Source organism: Penicilliopsis zonata (assembly GCF_001890105.1).
Source record: "Penicilliopsis zonata CBS 506.65 unplaced genomic scaffold ASPZOscaffold_3, whole genome shotgun sequence".
Taxonomy (NCBI): Eukaryota; Fungi; Ascomycota; class Eurotiomycetes; order Eurotiales; family Aspergillaceae; genus Penicilliopsis; species Penicilliopsis zonata.
The window spans coordinates 580,661-599,589 of NW_019208913.1; the positions used below are offsets into that span (position 1 = coordinate 580,661).

The 18,929-nt window shown below is 49.3% G+C and overlaps 5 protein-coding genes across 5 annotated transcripts in view; all 5 read right to left on the reverse strand.

Annotated features, from left to right (window-relative positions):
• Nucleotides 1-3,316: 3,316 nt before the first annotated feature.
• On the reverse strand, nt 3,317-4,689 carry ASPZODRAFT_1364245 (hypothetical protein). Its single transcript, XM_022724061.1, has one exon. It carries the CDS (start codon nt 4,596-4,598, stop codon nt 3,525-3,527), a length of 1,074 nt encoding a protein of 357 aa, XP_022583480.1. The 5' UTR covers nt 4,599-4,689; the 3' UTR covers nt 3,317-3,524.
• A 1,027-nt stretch (nt 4,690-5,716) lies between these two features.
• Nucleotides 5,717-7,765, reverse strand: ASPZODRAFT_1364363 (hypothetical protein). The gene is made up of 3 exons (XM_022724063.1): nt 6,966-7,765; nt 5,963-6,900; nt 5,717-5,884 (listed from the first exon to the last, which is right to left on the reverse strand). Exons 1-3 carry the CDS (start codon nt 7,457-7,459, stop codon nt 5,736-5,738), a joined length of 1,581 nt encoding a protein of 526 aa, XP_022583481.1. The 5' UTR covers nt 7,460-7,765; the 3' UTR covers nt 5,717-5,735.
• Nucleotides 7,766-9,501: 1,736 nt separating this feature from the next.
• Nucleotides 9,502-11,158, reverse strand: ASPZODRAFT_60273 (hypothetical protein; the record flags this gene model as incomplete). Its single annotated transcript, XM_022728900.1, has 3 exons — nt 9,502-10,654; nt 10,754-10,910; nt 10,981-11,158. 3 exons carry the CDS (start codon nt 11,156-11,158, stop codon nt 9,502-9,504), a joined length of 1,488 nt encoding a protein of 495 aa, XP_022583482.1.
• Nucleotides 11,159-15,435: 4,277 nt separating this feature from the next.
• Nucleotides 15,436-17,452, reverse strand: ASPZODRAFT_60277 (hypothetical protein; the record flags this gene model as incomplete). The annotated part of the gene is made up of 3 exons (XM_022728902.1): nt 15,436-15,546; nt 15,660-16,538; nt 16,592-17,452. 3 exons carry the CDS (start codon nt 17,450-17,452, stop codon nt 15,436-15,438), a joined length of 1,851 nt encoding a protein of 616 aa, XP_022583483.1.
• A 1,253-nt stretch (nt 17,453-18,705) lies between these two features.
• Nucleotides 18,706-18,929, reverse strand: part of ASPZODRAFT_60799 (hypothetical protein) — a gene marked incomplete at both ends in the record, with an annotated part of 2,178 nt that continues 1,954 nt past the window's right edge. Inside the window, one exon of the mRNA XM_022728947.1 lies at nt 18,706-18,893. Within this exon, the coding sequence (XP_022583484.1) occupies nt 18,706-18,893 (188 nt within the window). The remainder of the gene's footprint in view (nt 18,894-18,929) is intronic.

Here is an 18,929-nt window from a genome sequence, read left to right on the forward strand (position 1 = left end):
AAAGAAATAATCAATCTCCGTTGTAGGTAGCGGGGCTACTTGGCTTTTGCGATCACTCCAGCCCGGACAACGCGATGGAGCTAAATCGCGATGGACCCCGTCAATGGTGCAATGAATAAGCTGCCACCACGCAGACCATGTGAGCAGCGAGTAGTAGTCGGGTTGAGTCTCCGGCGACAGGTCAAGAAAGAGACACCATCAAGGCGGGGGGATAAGAGGAGGGGGGGTAAGAGTGAGTAGTAGATTGAATGAGAAAGCGCGGCGCTGCACGTTCCTGCTCACGGGGTTCCGGAGGTCCTTGACGTGGCCGCCGGCGGTCCTCAGCAAGAAAATTGGCGAGCTGGCAAGTATTATTACTGGAATAATAGAACTCAAAGTAATAATGTCTCCGGATGCCGGAGTCACGATGCTTATCGTAATAATAGCAATCGAGTAAGTGAATTCCCCGGCTGACGCTAGTGGCCACGGGCGAGAAAATTATTAACCAAGAGGGAAAAGGGAAAAGGAAGAAAAAAAAAAAAAAAAAAAAAAAAAAAGCTGAGCTCCAGTGGGATCCTAATCGAGGGACTGAATCCACGGTTTGAGCTTCCGACTTCCGCCCAGCCCACTTGGCTGTGTTGGGGAAAAGAGAGCCCAGTCAATAATCCACCAAGCGCGCGGTGAGAGAGAGAGCAAGCTGAAGCAAGCACTCCTCCGTACCTCGTTAGCCAACGCGTGGTGCAAGAGGGCCTGGCGAGTGGGAGAAGAGGAGGAGTGGGTGCCTGAGGAAATGGGCGTCCACTGGCGGTGGGAGATTAGTAGGAGAGGTACCTAGGTAGTAGGTAGTAGTAGGTACCTAGGATGGTCCGGGGTCGACGAAATAAGCAGTTCGTCGGAGAGAGTTTAAAGTGTTTTAGACACATCCTCCTCACACGAGGGGAAGTTGTCTTTTTCGACATTATTATACGGCGATACAGGCCTCTTGCTCAGGGGGGGCCAGGGACGCACCAGCAGCGCCCATGTGGTCGAAAATTTTCCCACCCCCTCCCTCGTGCTTGTTTGCCTGGCCGTTCTCGCGCCCGTTGTGTTCGCGATTGACTTTTCCATTGTTCATGGAATCCACCATGGGCCCCGTTGTGCCTCAGGTGATCAAGCGAATTATGGGTTCTGGCTGCGGCACAGCGCACAAGGTTGGATCGCAGGCTCGCGAGTCGCGGCAGGGCCCCCAAGAGGGTCCCCCCCGAGGGAGAAATGGGGAAGCCGCGAGAAGATTCCTGCGGTCTGCGAATCCAGTCTTGCGTGATGCGGCAGATGGTTATGACATCCTGCGCCGACCGTGTTGCCCAATTGACCCTTCCTCCTTTTACGTAACTCGGAGCCAAAGACGTGTCGCGCAGGCAGGCTCTCTTTCCCTTTTCGTGGCCCTCCCTGGTTCTAGGCACTTTTCTTTTACCCCCCCCCCAAACAGTCATGTGGATGATGGATAGGTAGACATCGGAGGGATTTCTTTTTCGCCAGGATATCCTCCCTGTTGGGTGGCTAACAGCGAAGCACCTGCTTCTGCGTCAGAATCTCATTAGCACAGACGATGAATAGTACTAGTATCAACCAGAACTAGGATTATTAGTTCAGAATAATCTTACTCTTGCACCTCCTCTCCCTTGTGCAGGGGAGAAATCTTCAAGTCCTGTTCAAGATCGTGTCCAGGGACAGGATAGGGATACTGGCGATAGCCTCACTCTAAGCCTGCCGAATAGACCGTAGACTCTTGGCGAGCCCTTCTGCCGTGTATTTGCTTTTTCCCTCTTCTATTTTGCCGATTTGCCATCCTCCGATAAAGCGACCGTTGGCTATTCGCCAAGATAGCCTAGAGGAAGTGTCGTCGAAAGCGATGGGAATTGACAGCTTCACGTGGCCTGCCTAATCAGGATTCAGGACCTCCTTAGGTACTTAAGAGGGCAGGCACGCCTACGATAGGCCCTAGATAGTACCTGTTCCATACCTAGTAGTTATCAGGTAACTACCTGGTAATTACCACTTCCTACCTATGAACCACCTAAACTACTATGCTAACAGGTACTATCTAGTATTATGATGGTCGATTCACAACTAGACTCAGTAGTCGTACACATGATCTCGCAAGTAATCCACAGAGGCGTTAATAGTAGTTAGTAGTCGATTTCATTCCTTGGACCGAGTCTACGGTGTATATCTGCAGATAACTAACTGTCTAAGGTAATTGCTAATTATCGCTTCCAGCTACTCTATATAGAGCTTATGGAGTAGGGATACCAAGTATTTCTTACTAAACATCCTTTTAGAGTTCACTTCTAGCGGTAGTTCTATTAATTAATAATTACCTCAACCGGGTTAAAATAACTACCGTGTCTACCAAGGCAGTGCCTGGTATTGATTTACGGCCTAAGGCATACACCCCCGCCCTTTGCCTTCCTATTAGCAATGAATTTGACTGGACATGCTCAACATCTCCGCGGAGTTTCATATACTACATACTACATTAGTAGTCATGAGCATCTATTTGTGGAATGACTCTCTGACTGCTTACTATATGTCATAATTGTTAAGACATTGCCACTTTCCTATTAAATTTATTAATATAATCGAATTTCGTTCTACAGTAGTACTGACTCCCAACACCTCCCAACAGCAGCTACTTATAGTACCACATATTATTACTACTGATATGTTCATATGGTAGTTCTGCATGCTACTTACATACCACATACTTAACTACTAGTAACCTAGGTAGTTGATTCCTAACTACTGCTACTACGGAGCAGATCCAAACATGCCCCGCGATGCAAGATTCCCCCCAGACTCCTCCATCTCGCGCTCGCTGATCTGGCGCGGTCCCACCCCAGCCAGACCCCAGACACCCGCCCGGCGCCGCGCCAAAAGCTCTGCTGCCGGCCGCTCGTCCGAGTGCAGGTGTGCGCCCGACTGCCGTAGCAGTTGCACATGCTCCGACAGGCCCGCGTTGGCTGCCAAGAAGAGAGGCGTGCGGCCCGCGCGGTTGCGCAGGTGGACAGAGCCGCCCTGCAGCAACAGGAACCGGAGGATCTCAATCGAGGGGGAAGTGGCGGCCAGGTGCTGCACCGTCAGCTTAAAAAAACAACTTGGGCAGTGGTGGAAAACAAAAGCAATCTTACAATAGGTGTGTTTCCTGAATAATCGGCGTCGTTGAGTAGCCAGTAACGGTCGATCTTGATGATCTCCTGCACCCGCTCCAGATCTCCGTGTGCAATGGCGTAGCCTAGAATGGTAAGGGCCTGTACGTTTTCGGGTAGAGCACCGTCTGGGTGGCGGAAAATAGGCTGGGAGCTTTCCGTCAGTTCCCCGCGAAGCGAGATTGACATGTTCTTCGAGACGGATTCCGGCGTCGCTCCCGGCAGAGCAAGAAGGTATGCCAGTTTGGTCAGGGCTGCTTCGCTCGTCATGTCCAACCCTGCCACTACCCCTGCGCGTGAGAGACTCATGCCGGGGGCGTACACCGGACTAACGCTGCCGGTTAGACCTGATTCCCGTCATGTCAGCCATTGAAAAAATAAGGGAGCCGGGAGAGAAAAAAAAACCATACATTGGGTGACGTTCACAATAACGATCCCTCTCTTGATTGCTGCAGCGAGAACATTCGTCATCGCATTGTCTTGGCCGGAGGGGGCGTTTCCAGCACCAAAAGTCTCCAAGACCAAGCCTCTGAGACCTTCCAGTTGCAGCACGGCATCCACCATTTGCGGCTTGATACCGGGGAAGATGCGCAGGCATGCAACATGGGTTGTGTCAAGATTAGTCTGGATGCTAAAATGCTGGATGCGCGTAGGGCGATGGATAAGCTCCCAGGCGATGTTGGTACGCATAGATGTGGTCACGGCCAGAGGCGGGGAATTGGGAGAATCAAAGGCAGCGTAGTCACTGGCAGCGACCTTGGTGGAACGATTCCCACGGAATAGTCGGTTGTTGAAATACAAACACACCTCTGGGATCATAAAGTGGCCAGCCACCACCAGAGAACCGAGCAAATTGTCCGTAGCGTCGTTCTGCAGCTCAAGCATGGGCGCCTGAGCACCGGTCAAGATGACCGGCTTACCCAGGTTCTGCAGCATAAAGCTCAGTGCAGAACAAGTATACGCCAGACTGTCGGTTCCATGAAGAACGACAAATCCATCGAACAGAGTGTAGTTCCGGTAGATGGCCTCGGCGATCTCAGCCCAACCTTTGGCATCGATAGAGCTACTGTCTAGAAGCTCTTCGAACTCGAAAACCGTGTATCGCACTTGGCGTCCGTACAGGGTTTGCGGGGTACGCAAGCTGGCATGGGCCCTGATATCATTCTTGCTATTCACCACCACGTCCATCGGCGAAGGGTTCGAGCCATCGTTGAAAGTAGGGACGCGCGCAAGGCAGGCGTCTTGGAACCCCCTGGCAGGAACAAATCCTGACGCCGAGCCCCTCATACAAATCGTGCCTCCGGTCATAATGATGAGAACCCGCGATTCCAGGATGGTGTTCTCAGTGCTTTCCTCTCCCATTACTGGTATCATTGCTGCCGTGCCCGCCATGGTGCCAAATATCTCTTTCTGCATATTCGAAGAATGCATAGGGTAAAAATAAGACAAGAAGAAAAGAAAGAAAAAAACGAATCGAAACGAAAGACAGGTTCTAGCGATCTATCAAAGCATCAGGACGAACCGCTATAACAGCTAAAGTCTTAGACCTGCTAATTGAAAGAGCAAACGTCAGCCCAAACTAGTCCACGACAAGGGGAAAGGAAGCAACGTCATGAAGACAGAGCTCAATATCCCTACCGAGAATAGAAAAGACGCCGAGAAGTTGGAGACAATCGTGTCGACTGCCTTCCCCTCCACCTCTTCTCTTATCACGGCAGGAAAAATTTCTTATCGCGCGGGGAAGAAAAGGTTCAAGTCTCCAAAACCTCTTTCGAGTCCCAGGGGATCTTCAGCAGGTTAAGTTGACATAACTACTAGCAATCGCAGATCAACTTCTAGCCTGTTAATTGGTAATAATAGACTTTCAATTTTTTGCGTCTTCTCGATGACGCTGGAGACATTTTTCGATCAGCAGCCGTTCCATTACGTAGGCAAAATGGCTGAACAGGGGTTGTGAAGGGGTGAGATTTTGCATCTCCTTGGAGCCATACATACAAAAGATGCGACCCACAACCCATTTGGAGGTGACTTCATGTCGTTTCGGTTTTCGTTATTGGCCTATAATCCAGGAACCGTGAGACAAACCCTTGAAAGATAGGGTGTACGAAGTAATTCCCACGTACCTCTCAGGGCTGGTGTTAAGATGCGTGTAGCTTGGCTAGCCCGTTGCTCAGTAGATGGCTTCTTTGATTGAAACTCTTTAGATTTCCCTCGTTCTCTGGTTTGTTCAAATACCAGGTGAAGCAAGAAAGAGGCACGTCTCTCATCTCTTTGGTGTTTTGGCGGGGTGAGAAGAGGAGGTCACTTGACTAGAAGTCACCTGCTTTCCTTCCCCTCCTCAATTGACCTTGACTCAATTCTTTGACACAAGCCAAGGAAATTCTGTCTTTACAGCGAGATATCATAGCGTCGATGTCTATGTTGGAAGTCTATTTTCGGTTCTATATACATCTTTTGAACGTTTTCAGGCAATTTATGCCTGTGTATATCTGACAAGGCTGTATCCAAACTGGATTGCACTGTACAAGTGAAGATAAGAACACACATCCCCCCGACCCAAATTCTGCTCTATAGACAGGTACCATGCCCAGCATGGCTGATTTCGGTTGCAGTGTGTCGGCTGTCTTGACCTTTGAACTCATGACGACCACGGAGAACCCAGTCGAGGAGGACGATGAAGATGATAATACCATATACGGCTGAGACATAGTTCATATCTGTTGCAGCAAAAAAAGTAACAAAAGGTCAGCTGTTATGAAGAGTTCAAATCATCCAGGGAGTATGGCACCACTTACTGCCGGCATTGACAGGGTAGGTCGACGGAAACGAATACATGATCAACGAAAACACGGTCCAGGCTAAGGTGACCACGTTGCAAACCATTCCTAGATTTCCTAGCCAAAACGGACCGTGTTGGATGTTGTTGCGCCCGCGATACCAGAGACAGAGGATGGGTGTACTGTAGGAAACATACAGCAGGGTGATGCAGGCAGTCACCATACTGTTGAATGCGGTGGAAGATCCAAGGTAGAGAAGCCCCAGTAGACCGACGATGAAGGAACTGACACAGTGCGAGATGAATGGAACGTCAAGCTGCTTGTTCACGCGAGCCAGGTATTTGGAGCCCGGTAGACCGCCGTCGCGCGCAAAGGACCAGCAAAGACGAGATTGCCAAGTGTGGCAAGCGATTTGGCAACCCATACCCGTGACCAGCAACAACGTCTCCAAAACGATGGCGCCAGTCTTGTTCTTCAGCGCTTGGTAGTAGAGCTGCAGGATCGGAACGCCTGTGGCCGTGTCCACAAGAGCATCAAGGTCGGTGACGCTGAAGAACATGGCAATGCAGTAAAACCAGGCGGTCGTGAAGCCAATACCTACCGTGGCCATGATGGCAATGGGGATGTTTCGCTCCGGTTGAGGTACCTCCTCTGCCAAATGTGTTGCTGAGTCGAGACACGCAAAGATCCAGTTCGGGTTGATCAGACCGACGATGAAGGCGATCCCGTCAGATTTCCACCCAGTGGAGTTGACGAATTCCGCAAAGACAAATTTTGCGCTGGCATGGGGGTGAGCGCAGGCGGGAACGGTGATCAAGATTACCAAAAAGGACACCAGAGATATATATAGGGTCATCTTTGCAACTCCAGGAAGCAGCTTTCCAACACAGTTGAACAAGAAACAGAAGAAATTGATCAACTGGTATGCAACAACAGTATGCCACGCCTTGGGGACGCTGATCATCAGGAACAATTATTAGCTCAGGAGGATTGGGAGATCAATAATAAGAAGAGTTCTTACAAGTCCGGATGTCCCAGCTGCCACATGCCAACTCCAGCAGACCCCAGACTGAGTGCCACACTGGCACTGGCGAAAATTGCACCTGCGTACCCGAACCAGCCGGTGAAGTAGGAAGCAAATCGGGCATACTTTCTGGGCGCCAGCTCGCTGGCCCAGTAGTATTGACCGCCGGCGTTCGGCATAGCACTGGCCAGCTCCGACAACGAGGAGGCGACACACAGCGAGACGAGTGAGATCCATATCAGCCCATAAATAATGAGGACGGTGCCTCCAGAGCTGATACCCGTGATCAGTGAAGCAGAAATGCCGAACCAGGAATTCGACATGCAAAACGCAATTCCAATGAGGGACAACACAGAGAAATTGCGCTGCATATCCTGCGAATATCCCATTTCAGCCAGCTTGGCTGCATCGGAGTCCATGGATCCGGAATCCTCACTGTCACTGGAGGCCGGCTTCATGGCTGCCTTGTGCTCTATATCCGATTCCTTCATTGTTTCGAACGTTCAAGTGATGGTACTTGTCGAGTTGCAAGGGCCGCGAGAGTCAAGAAGAAAAGAGAAGAAGAAGAAAAAAAATCTTTCGATCAACGGAGATGTCGTAAAGGGGTAGGATGGGACCTAAGTCAGAATGATAACTTGTTGCATGTGGGATGTGGGTGTCCTAGAGAGACCGGTGAAGATGTCGCTGTCTGAAGTTGCTGCTGTCGGACAAGACGATCTTGTTCCACAAGTCGCGAATGGGAATGTTGCTTACGGAAAGTCGAGGTCAAGCAGTCTAAAAGCTTATCAATCTTTGGATGGGTGATGATGCCTTTTCTTCGTTTTGTTTCGTTTCCGCAAGTTATCAACAAAAGAAGCCAGTCCGGTGACGTCGAGCCGCCGGGGGTACAATAGGAGAGAGGAAAGGGTATCTGCACTTCTGTTACCTATTACAGGAGACAGCACAAAAGAAGAAGAGGGAAAAGGTATGTGGTGGTGGTGGTGATAGAAACTGACAACCGCGCAGAATCGGAAAGAACTCTGCAAATAATCCAATTGAGTTTCACGCGGGAAAGAAGAGACAATAAGTATTATGTGTGTTAATCAATGAACATGCTCCCTTTCTCACCCGCCAAGCGGTTCTCCGGAACCAGCAACTCTTGAAGATTGGAAGAGGGTCTCTCCATCTCCATCTCGGCATTTTCCCTTTCTTACAGGCTGCCTATGTCCCGCAGACACGCGCGCACTGAGATTGGATCCCCACAGAGTGATTCGCCGCGAAAAAAACGCCTCGTCGTCATCAGTGGAAATTGGGCAATGTCCCCGGCAAACCGAAGTACGGAGTACCATGGAGTACTCCTACTAATTGTGTGAGACAGGGCTGTGATTCGAACCTTTCTAAGACAAACCCGGGTGGCCGATGGGCCCGGCGACTGTTTTGGCTTGCAAGCCGCAGCCGCTGAATCGGCTCATATTGGTCGAGAGACTCCGGACAAGGCATCCACGGGCTGATCATTTACTAATTGAACTCCACTGCGGTGCCTTGGGAAGTGGAAAGTCTTGTGTCCACCGAAAAATTTCATAATAGTACTCAAAACTCGCAGCGTACTGAAGTGAATCAGTCAGGACAAGTAAAAAGAGGAGAGGGGGAGGGTTAATAGTTATATCTGCTATTTGAGTAGGGCAAAATATGGATCATGAAGAATACTACTCCCGTGATGACAGTGTAGTATAACAATATGTCCAAACGGTTGAGGACGGAGTATTATTCCATACGTCATTCTTGAAAATTTCATGGGATCCACTTCAAAAAGTCAGTGTATTAATTATTAACCAACATGGATAACAATAATAATAGAGTAATAGCTACAGTAATTCGAGCCAAAGATCAGATGATGGCGGGAAGGCTAGACATGAGCTTGGCGGAATACTACATAATGGTGGATGATGAAGCTATCCAGAACGCGCGCGAGGCGACAGAGAAAAGGCAAGCCTGGTGGTGCTAGGCCTATCTAGGCAGAGCCCGCCGACATCAGACAATATACAGAGAAAAGAATTGAATAGTACGGTGAGAATCAAGTAATTGAAAGCAACTGCTATATAATAAGCCTCCCAGATCTGGATGAATGGGGATAAATGCAAATCAGACAGGACGCCGGTGGCTAGGAAGGTGGTCTTGACAGGGTAGTAAGTAGTACCTGGGTAGCCTGACTCCGTAGCCAGATCTTCATGTAGGTGACGATCCGAGGCGAGCATACAGGAGAGACTACATGGCAATTGACAAGACACAGAAGCCGTCCGCTACATGAAGAGAGAGAAAGAAATTCTAGAATAGTTTCTGGTCGTTGCGTCCGCGGTGAAAACCGGACCATGAGATTGAAAACACTCCATCGAGAAAGGAGATAGACTACTAAATAATATGAACAAGAGAGTCATAATTATCAACAGGAGAATGGGAAGAGAAAAGGTTGCTGGGCACCAGCCCAGAGAGAAGAGAAGGAGATAGCCAGAGAAGTCTGGCAGACGACCAGTTTTGTGCTAGGTTTCTTCATTCTTCAATGGAAGAAATGTCCATGTTTGTGACCGTGGGAGTGGCCCAGATTCCGTTTCACGGGTTGACTGGCCTCCGAAACGGTAGAGTAAACGACCTGCGTTGTCGTCGTGTAAGTCGACGACACAGTCTGCAGACCGGCCGTCTCGGTCTCGGTCGGTACACCCTCATCGTTGATATAGACGACAATCTCCTGCTCGATGTAAATGATCTCTTGTGTGACGGTGGTCTCGTAGGAGGTCATGGTTGGAGTGGCGGATTCCAGCTGCCGAACTTCAGAAACAGCAGCAACAGCAGTACTGCTAATGAGATCAACGGCAGCAGCAGAAGTACTGCTAATAATATCGACAGCAACGCTACTAGTACTATCGGCGGCTGCGGCGGCTGCACTGGCCGAGGCGGTGGAAACTCCAACGTAGCGGACGGGGCTAGCATACGCGGGACCGGGCTCGATGAGGATGTTTCCCGGGAGCCCGTTAGCGTGCATGTAGACGTTTTCGTCCTGGAGAGCTTCGGGCACCTCGAACTTGCACTGTTCTTGCGCGTCTTCATCCTGCAGATCGAAGATCGGGCAGTCCACGACCATGCCGGTCGCGTTGGTGCATGTCTCAACCGCCTCCTGGAGGAAGTCCGGTTCCCACCCTGTGATGAAGTCGCCATGATATCCGTATCCAGTGGGATCTCCGTTGGCGATGACGAACTCGCCTTCAACATCCTTGAAGGCATAGGTGTTCCAGATGGTTTCGAAAAACATGGAGACGAGACGCGACTCATACCCTTCAGGGCAATCGCCGTCCATAACGAGCGTGGGATAAGCCATGTGGGACTTGTGGTCTGGCGAATCTACATCCTTGCCGTTCCAGCAGGATGGGAACATGAGTTCGAAGCGAACACCATCCACGCATTGCTCGTCGATGAAGGTCTTGTTGGGCAGGAAGTGACGGTAAAGCGAGGGCTCCGCTGCAACGGCATAGTTCAGGCAATTGAACCCCAAGGCCTTCTGTTGCAGTGCTTTCTGAGACAGTTGCGCACCTGTCCAGTCCGACTTGGGAGGGTCGGGAATGGGCCAGGTGAAGTTGCGCTGGTATGTATCACCGGCCAGCATCCGGAAGCCTTCCGGGAATGCCGTGACGTTTTCTCCATACAGGAGATAGTATCTGCGGTTTTTATCATGTTATTAAAAAGATAGAAGACTGGTTGTACCTAGCAATTTCAAGCGAATAGGTAGAATTAACATGGAACAAGGGGTCACTCACACAAGCATACCACCAACTTGTTCAACCAACTCCGCGCTGCCGTTGGTGTGCAAGAAATATAGCGGTGGTGCCCAGTAGGCAGACCTGTCCTGGAGCACGGCGCAGGAGGTGCAGTTCGACGCTCTCAAACTGTCTTCTGTCACCGACAGGGCGAAGTCTGCAGTGGTCATGCACGGTTAGAAGAGAGATGGCTAACTCATTGGCATTCATTCAGATCGAGAACTCACTGCCCGATCCCTCCACTGCGTGGGCATGATATGCAATCATCCCTGGATCAACTAGAGGATCCATTCTGGCAACACCGGTTCTTCCACGACAAGGAAGACGCCAAAAGGCGTCGGTGGGACTGGAAAAGACGGCTACGCCAGCCAAGAGGCTGGCTACAAATTGCGATAAGGAGTGCATGGTGTGGATTGCGACAGGCAGGGAAAATCGATCTCAAATCTGATAGCCAAGCAAAGAGAGAGAGATAGAGAAGAATGAATTGTAGGGGTCCAGCCAGAACAGTATCGGATTCCACGATTTCTTGACAACAACCGGTAGACCCGCCGAATGCTAGCCACAATGTATTTAGTATTGGACACAATGGGGTTTGCGAAGTTCGACGAGGCCCCGAGATGACTTGTCGGTTAACTAACTGTTCAACAGTGGTCAAAAGAAGATAATGAATGGTTCTGTTCTTCTGGAGAGAGGAAGCCAAACACGTTCAGTAATAGCGAATGGAACGGAAACTCCAGGGGCCGCAGGCAGAAAGGAGAGTAGAAAGGAAAGGAAAACAGCTGTGCTGAAGGAGCGAAAGTGGTCGCCAACTCGAAGAATGAAGGACAGAGGGAGAAAGGCAGGGGAGGGGGAGGGGAGAGGAAGGGGAATTAAGGCCTCTGGAAGGATGGAAGAGGAATCCAGCGACAGACAATAATGTAGGGCAGAGCTGCGAGCGACAGAACCCAAAATCTTAAATTAGTTACATATTCACGCCACTACTACTACTACTACTACAATTTCCTTTGCGGGATGAACAATTATTATTATCGCCCATTATTAAAATTTGTGGCCCCCTCTTTCGCGCCCCAAGGCGTGGTGGTGGTGGTGGTGGCCTAGGGCTGTGGAATGTAGGCAGCATTGTTCGGCATGCTAATAATGAGCCACCGCGTAATGGAGCGGGGGGAAGGCGCTGTCGCCGCCTTCACCTTCAAGATGAGAGGATGCTATGAGGTGAAACTTGGGCAGATTGCTGGACGAGTGAAAAGGAGGAAGAGCTGCCAGCATTGTTGACTGTCTGGAGGCTGACGGCGCTAGGTTCTCACCAGTCTGCAACCGGGGTATCACTATCAGGTACCAGCCCTTTAAACCTTCGCGAATCGTCCGATCGAGTTATCGCCGCAGGGTCGGTAGCCGACATCATTCGGAATGCCATTGGATCGGCACCCTATCTTCGCGATAGCAGTGGCAGGCGGATCGTGAAGCTGAAACAACTTCATAGCTGGTGTTGTCTTGGCTCCTCCGTAGTAATCTCGAGAGCACCCAACTAGGTCACTAGCCTTGGGTATGAAACACAGTGGAACAACGTCTAAAGTAGTTAGTAACTGGCTAGTTAGTAGTTTACTGCCTATGCAGCGTTAATCAATTATTGAGTGAATTAGCAATAGACAGAAAATACTAGTAATCATCCCTGTTTCGGGGATCAGGTAGTATGAATTCTCATCATCGTATTGTTGGCTATAGTGGAATTCGGTTCTGTTCAAGTCTTCTTATGAATCACCGACTGTAGTTGGCCATCTTTGATAAATAAATGCTATCCAGAAAGTGCGCCTTATTATAGCTTCTCGTCGCTATTCTTGACAGATCTGCATTCTGCAATACCGAAACCACACCAAGGCTGCGGCCAACTCTTCCGACATCGCCGCCGAGACTCGCAAAAGCTTGGTCAATGCTTGTTGCTGGACATAACGCACGAAGGAGGTGGGTTTTGATGGGTCAAGGGGAATTTGATGTCTCCTCTTCTTTCGATCAATAGATTGCCGTCAGGACCGTCGGAAGAACGTGCTGCATAGTCCACACAAGCTGCGTCAAACTCGGTGTTTGAGACCGCCAGCCAAAAATAATGTAGAGCTTATACAATAGCTTATTAGCTTGTCTCACAAGCCGGGCTATCTTTATGGTGATTCGAGGTAGAAATATTGGAGGATGTCCTAGTGTGCGTCAGATCAGGATATAAAGGACAACTTTCCGGTAAGCCACCAAGTTAGTAATGTTGACTTGTAGTACCATTTAACTCGTTGACACTAGATATTAATAAGATCTCTTTTCCTACTTAATATGGATAATTATAGCTGCTTGAGATGCTGTTCCACCATTTCCGACTGCTGTTTTGAGAGATCAGTTGTGAAAGGATTGGCGTTAGACGATCCCTGTAGGCTCAAGATCTCCTGGGCAATATTCATTTCGACAATGATGGCCATTGAACCAAAATGTCCATTGCTCAATGTAGGGCATATAGGCAGCGGCACTCGCAAGGAACTGGCTGGAATACTTGGAAGAGAACAACATCAGGGCTGTTTCTTGCCCATTCTTTCAATCCATTCGAAGCCATATAACTCCCAATATTTTAGTTGGAAGCAAGAACTGCAGTCCTGTAAATTGATAGTAATTCGAGAGAGGTCATCGGACCAGATATGATCTTCATCATGTCCCACGGCCTATATGCTCCTATATTCGACACAATTCAAGCTATGACTGTAGCAATCAAGGTATTAGCCGTTCCTAGATGTAGGGATAGTTTGAAAATATCATTTTCTTCTGTAACTACCCAATTATTTCTGATTAAATGCCCATTTCGAGCAAGAAAATCTGCTCCAGGAATTACAACAAGGAGGGGCAGAAGGCATACGGAGGAACGATTTGGAAAAGATATTCAAGCCTGGCCTCAGAAGGTGCCATTCAACAGTTGAAGAGTTGAAGCTTGTCGTGTCAAAATCAACTGGTGGCAGCCTGGAATTTCTTAAGACTTCCGCGGAAGAAGGAAAGCACCGATCCGGGTGGTCACGACACCTTCCTTCCTCTGAGTCCAGACGACAGACTTACACTAAACCATGGCAGATGGCTCATATTGTTATTTTCAGGATAGATTCAACTTGATCTATCAGTGTCTCACTCGAGGGTGACAGTTGCAGAAATGACTGGCTGATTACTCCTGGTTAAGTCGAACATGATCAGACCTGAAACACCTGGAGTTGCGTGGCATTCCGAATCCATCTATAGTTATGACAGGTACTGTACTAAGCCTTGATGATTCTACTCTCGAATTGGATGCAAGCATTGACCTTGCCATAGTCAATCCTGACGTATTCCCCCGGGCGACCTGTTCTATCAATCGACACCAAATACGCCGAACCACAATGGATTGAGGAGATTCTTCATCGATCCGGCCGAAAACTTTCATTGCAAAAGCCTTTATCACTGCTCTCGACAATTTCTCCTGTTAGCCTCCCAGGAAGGCCCCCATACTCAGCTTGCTGTGATCGTAAAGGAAACAAAGAATTGTTGGCTGAAAGAGGCAGATTTCTCCTCTGGATTTCTCGCATTGAGGTATGACGTCAATTTAAATCCATGACATATGAAGTACTGACAGAATACGAAGTATCCCGTAGTGCCGAAATAGGTCCGAGGGCGCAGGCGTTGCAGAGGACTTACGAAGCACTCAGTAAGTCTTTTGTCCGCGAGCCGTTAGGCCGTCCAAGGCAGAGCGGTAAAGCTTGACGGAGGCATAGCTATTGAGGGGCAGTGGTGGCAATTCGGATGTTCGGCCAGGTGGCTCATAAGTATATAGGCAAGAAGTGGCCCAGATCTGAAAAACTGGACGCCAATACGATTCTATTGCATGGACTATTACTCATGGTCGACAAACTAGTTAGCAGCAGCTCAGCCACGCTCGGAGGGATACCAATATCTCACCATTACCATTGGTCCTGTTGGGAAGGATCTCATGCGGATTCCCACTCGAGTGTATTTTGTGTCTGGACAACTTGAGTGCCTTTTTTGCTCACGAGTCAATGCCCACTTCCTATACTTCAGTCTAGACTCCAGTGGAGGGAGTCTTATCACCGGTACTACAGCAAAGATAGTGTCCCTGGGTGATTTCCAGATATCTGGGGGGCAACCGCTGGAAAAGGGTTCAAATCAAGATGATTGAGCGGGATACCTCCCTTGTAGCTGCATACGGCTGTCAAGTACTAACAAGATGAGGTGACTCCTTCATTCGCTTACTTGGGTACGAGACTGGTCGAGATGTGCCCGCTAGTTGCTAGCAGGAAAATGCACAGACAAAGGTCATTACGGCTAGCCAGTCTCAAGTATCAGCTCCCAGCCACAGGATTCTGCGAGAGCTGGCTAGTTATAATACCAGCCGATCCTTTGAAGGATGAATTCGAGATTGTCGGACATCTAAAGCCATGATCTCATGATCTCATTTCAATCTATGAACCAGTATAGCATAAATGATTCGCCAATGCTCCAGCTACACCTTTCCTGAAGAAAAGTAGAGAAACCAGGAAAAAAAAGCACATAAGAAAGCAAAAACAATCGAATGTTTCAGAGCTCGGACAACGCAGCCAGTTGTAAGACAGAGCAGTGAAAACAGTAGCTTTTGTGAGGCGCAGGGATTCTAATCCATCAAAATAATACTATCAAAGTAAAACAGACGAGCGCAAATCATTGATGCTCTCGATCCAGATTCCGGGGAAGGCTCGCTTTCTCGACCAGAAATCTTCCAGTGACTCCAGGGTACGTTCAACGTTCTATAGTCGAGTACAAATCAAATCGTCAGCTTCTTTTTTTTCCCTAGAATATATTCAGGAGAGGGGAAATGACAAAAGAGAGAAAAAAAGAAAGGGGGAGGGCAAAAACGCACCTTGAAGCCGAATCGCTGCATACCAATCATCCTATCTCGAATAGCAAGCTGCTGGGTATAGTCGCAGGCTTCACGCCCCGCTATGAACAGGGGCCACAGGATGGCCAATTGGCCAACCCCATCGGCGAGAAAGGCCACCAGATCTAGGATCCGACAAGCTAGGAGATTCAGATGGGCGAGATTGATTTGTTGATCTGGACGGCCTGCCGCCACGATCTTGTAGAGGTGGAGGGCCGTCGCTTTCTCGTAAGCCTCGAGACAAGCTGCATATGCTAGTAGATCCGGATATGGATAAGAAGGGAGGCAGCTGTTGGTAGTGGGTCTAGTAGTAGTATTCAGATCGAGCAGGCCCAAGACCCTCAGGCATTCCGGCGCACTAGCCCTCCAAGCTAGAAGGCTGTTGAGCAAGTCACCGAAGACCACATCCTGCTGTTCGACAGGCATGTCTTCGTCCTTTGCCTTGCCGAACTTGCTGGTCGAGGCTCGGATCTCCATCAATCCAGCCCAGGCGTCTGTTAACTCTGCTAGAACCTGGTCGCGCCCGGTAAAGGAAACAGGGGTAGGACTGGTATTGGTAGTGTTGTGCAAGTGTTCCTGCTCCCAGCCAGCAGCAGCACTGCCGCCACCATCGACAGCATGCATCCGCCAATAGGGACCGGGGATTACGGTACCATTAACGGTGGCGCATGCACCGGCGACGTCCAGATCGGCCAGGAGCAAGAGGAGATCGGTGAGAAGAGGATGGCGCACGGCGGCCTGGCGCTCGCCTTCTCCCACGCGGTCTGCCTGCTCTGCGGGGGTTGGATGGAACATGATTCGGTATATCTCTTTGGCGCCCTTGAGATGGACCAGCCAGTTGGGGTGTTGTGAATCCATCATCTAGAGAGTTAATAGATGATTAATTAGCATGAGTATGATATAAGATATCTCACCTCGAAATAACATAAGAGCAGACAGGTCGCCAGGTCTGCTAATAAGGTCCTCTGGCCGGTCTGGTGGGACTTTAGGCGGAATAACTTGACCACGTCGCTGTATTTGGCCATGGCATACTGGAAATGCCTGGTATCCTGGGTGCCTGAAGCTGCTGTGTTTGCAAGATGCAGTGCGCCTAGGGCCTGCATAGCCCCGAGCATGGCAGGCGATGACTGCGCGAGAAGAGGAAAGTCACATTGAAAGGGGTTTTTGGTATTGTTCTTGTTGCTCTTGTTGATGGCGTAGACGGGGCCATGATGTGCAATCAGCAGGATGGAGACGTGATTGACGAAATGTGCTAGAATATAGCCCTCCTCCTCGACATTAAGCAATGGTGTTGTACCAGCATCCAACTCTAACGTGGGAGACGAAGGGAGATCACCGGTGATGCGTCGTGGTGGTGGTGGTGGTGGTGGTGGTGGTGGTAGTTGCCGGCCGTTCTGTGGCTGAGGAGAAGTCAAAGCCAGAAACATCTCAAGACTGCTAAGTGGACTTGCGATGCTGGTGCTGTCTGTTTTGTCTGTCTCTGGGCTCACTGTTCTCCTCTGCTGCGTGGGTTCTGACTCGGAGCTTTCTGGCGTGGTGGTGCTTGCTTGATTCTGCTGATTCGAGGCAGGATTGTAGACTTTAAAGGTCATTCGGCCTTGGGAACCATCACACTCGAGGCCCAGACGAAAGCAATTCTGACACCGGGGAGATGCTTCGTCGCAGCGGACATGCCGTCGACGGCAGGTAGAACAACCGGTGAATCCCCGTTGATGCCAGCGCCGTACACGCCGACGAGGCTCTGCACTGCTGGAAGTGTGAGGAGGAGTGGTCATGCGGCGGGATATTAGAGAAAACGTTCTCTCTAGTGACATGACAGAGAGTGGGTGAGGAATGAGAAAGGAAGGGAGTGAGTGAGTGAGCTGAGAGGGGTGCAAATCCTATGGCCGCAAGAACTCAACCATCCCTCTTATATCTATCCATTCCATTGACTTGTACCAGGAAACCGAGGTGGCCACCCGATGCAAAAAAGAAATCCAACTAATGTAATAATGGCTCCATTGATTCGACAATGTGGAGGGTATTGAAACTCGGGAAATAATGATCGTTTCGCCTCCCCAGGATCCCACCCCCAGAGTGGATATATACGGGTAGACAGGGAACCGCGGCTGACAGCGAGATGAGTGGTATTTTGTGGCGACGAAGGAATATAATAATAAGGATAATAATAAAAAAATTCAATAGAATCATAATAATAGATAAGGTTCTATGCATGCTTACTCAGTTGGTGATGGAGGTGGCTTCTACAGCCTCGCGTCTCGGCTTGCCAGGGCCGAGAATGATTAGGATTAATTATTAAGTAGTATAAGTAGAATTATGAGTATAAGTTTCGAACTTTTCAGTTAGTTGTAGTTAAGGAACTGGTACTATATACTTGGTGATGCCGTCAATCTTGTATGGTTATATAAGACCTAACAGAATATACTCTATACTCTATACTCTATACTCCTATCCTACTATACTCCTATACTACAGTACATACTTCAATTACTTTGATCCCTGTGAAGATCCTAATCAGAAAATATCACTTAGCCACCTGCCGGAACAGGCTATATTAGCTATACGACGTAGGTATATTCAATGGCCGAGGTCCAAGGATCTGAGTTGGTTATACCGAGGCTCTCTACTACATTTTTCTTGTGCAAATACCTAATAATAGAGTAAAGGACTGGGACTGAATCCCTAGGTACATCCATCTCGGTCTTTCTATGTTATGGTATGTTATGTTGTTATCGGCCGAAAGAAAGATGAGCCACCCCGATCCATGGTTCCTCCGGACATGGATTCCATGTACCGAGATCGACAAGATCAACCATACCAAAAGATTGAAAGCGGGAGGGGCCGATTCGATGTCGGAGGGGGCCGATATTTGATGTCAGGTTTCCGAGTACAATAATTTTCATTTCAAGGCATGTAGAACTAGGTACATCATTATCAGGTGGCGGGTTATGATTTATCCAGGCATATCAGTACAGCATCAATCCTCGTTCCATAGCAAGCAATCTGGCCAGACAGGCTAGATTCATCTTCACTCCGTCTGCTCGACAGCCGAGTCAACAGGCGCCGGCTTGGTCTGTTCGTTCATCAGGTTGAGATCCAGACGGGCCTTTTCCTCGTCCGTTGCATCGGTCACCTGCACGGCGACTTCTTCGCCAAAGTTCCTGGCAATCTCCTCTAGAGTCATATGCGCAGTTTCAGGGAAGAAAAAGTAGACCACTGCGAGGGTTAGTCGAGAAAAAAGAAAGGGGGGGG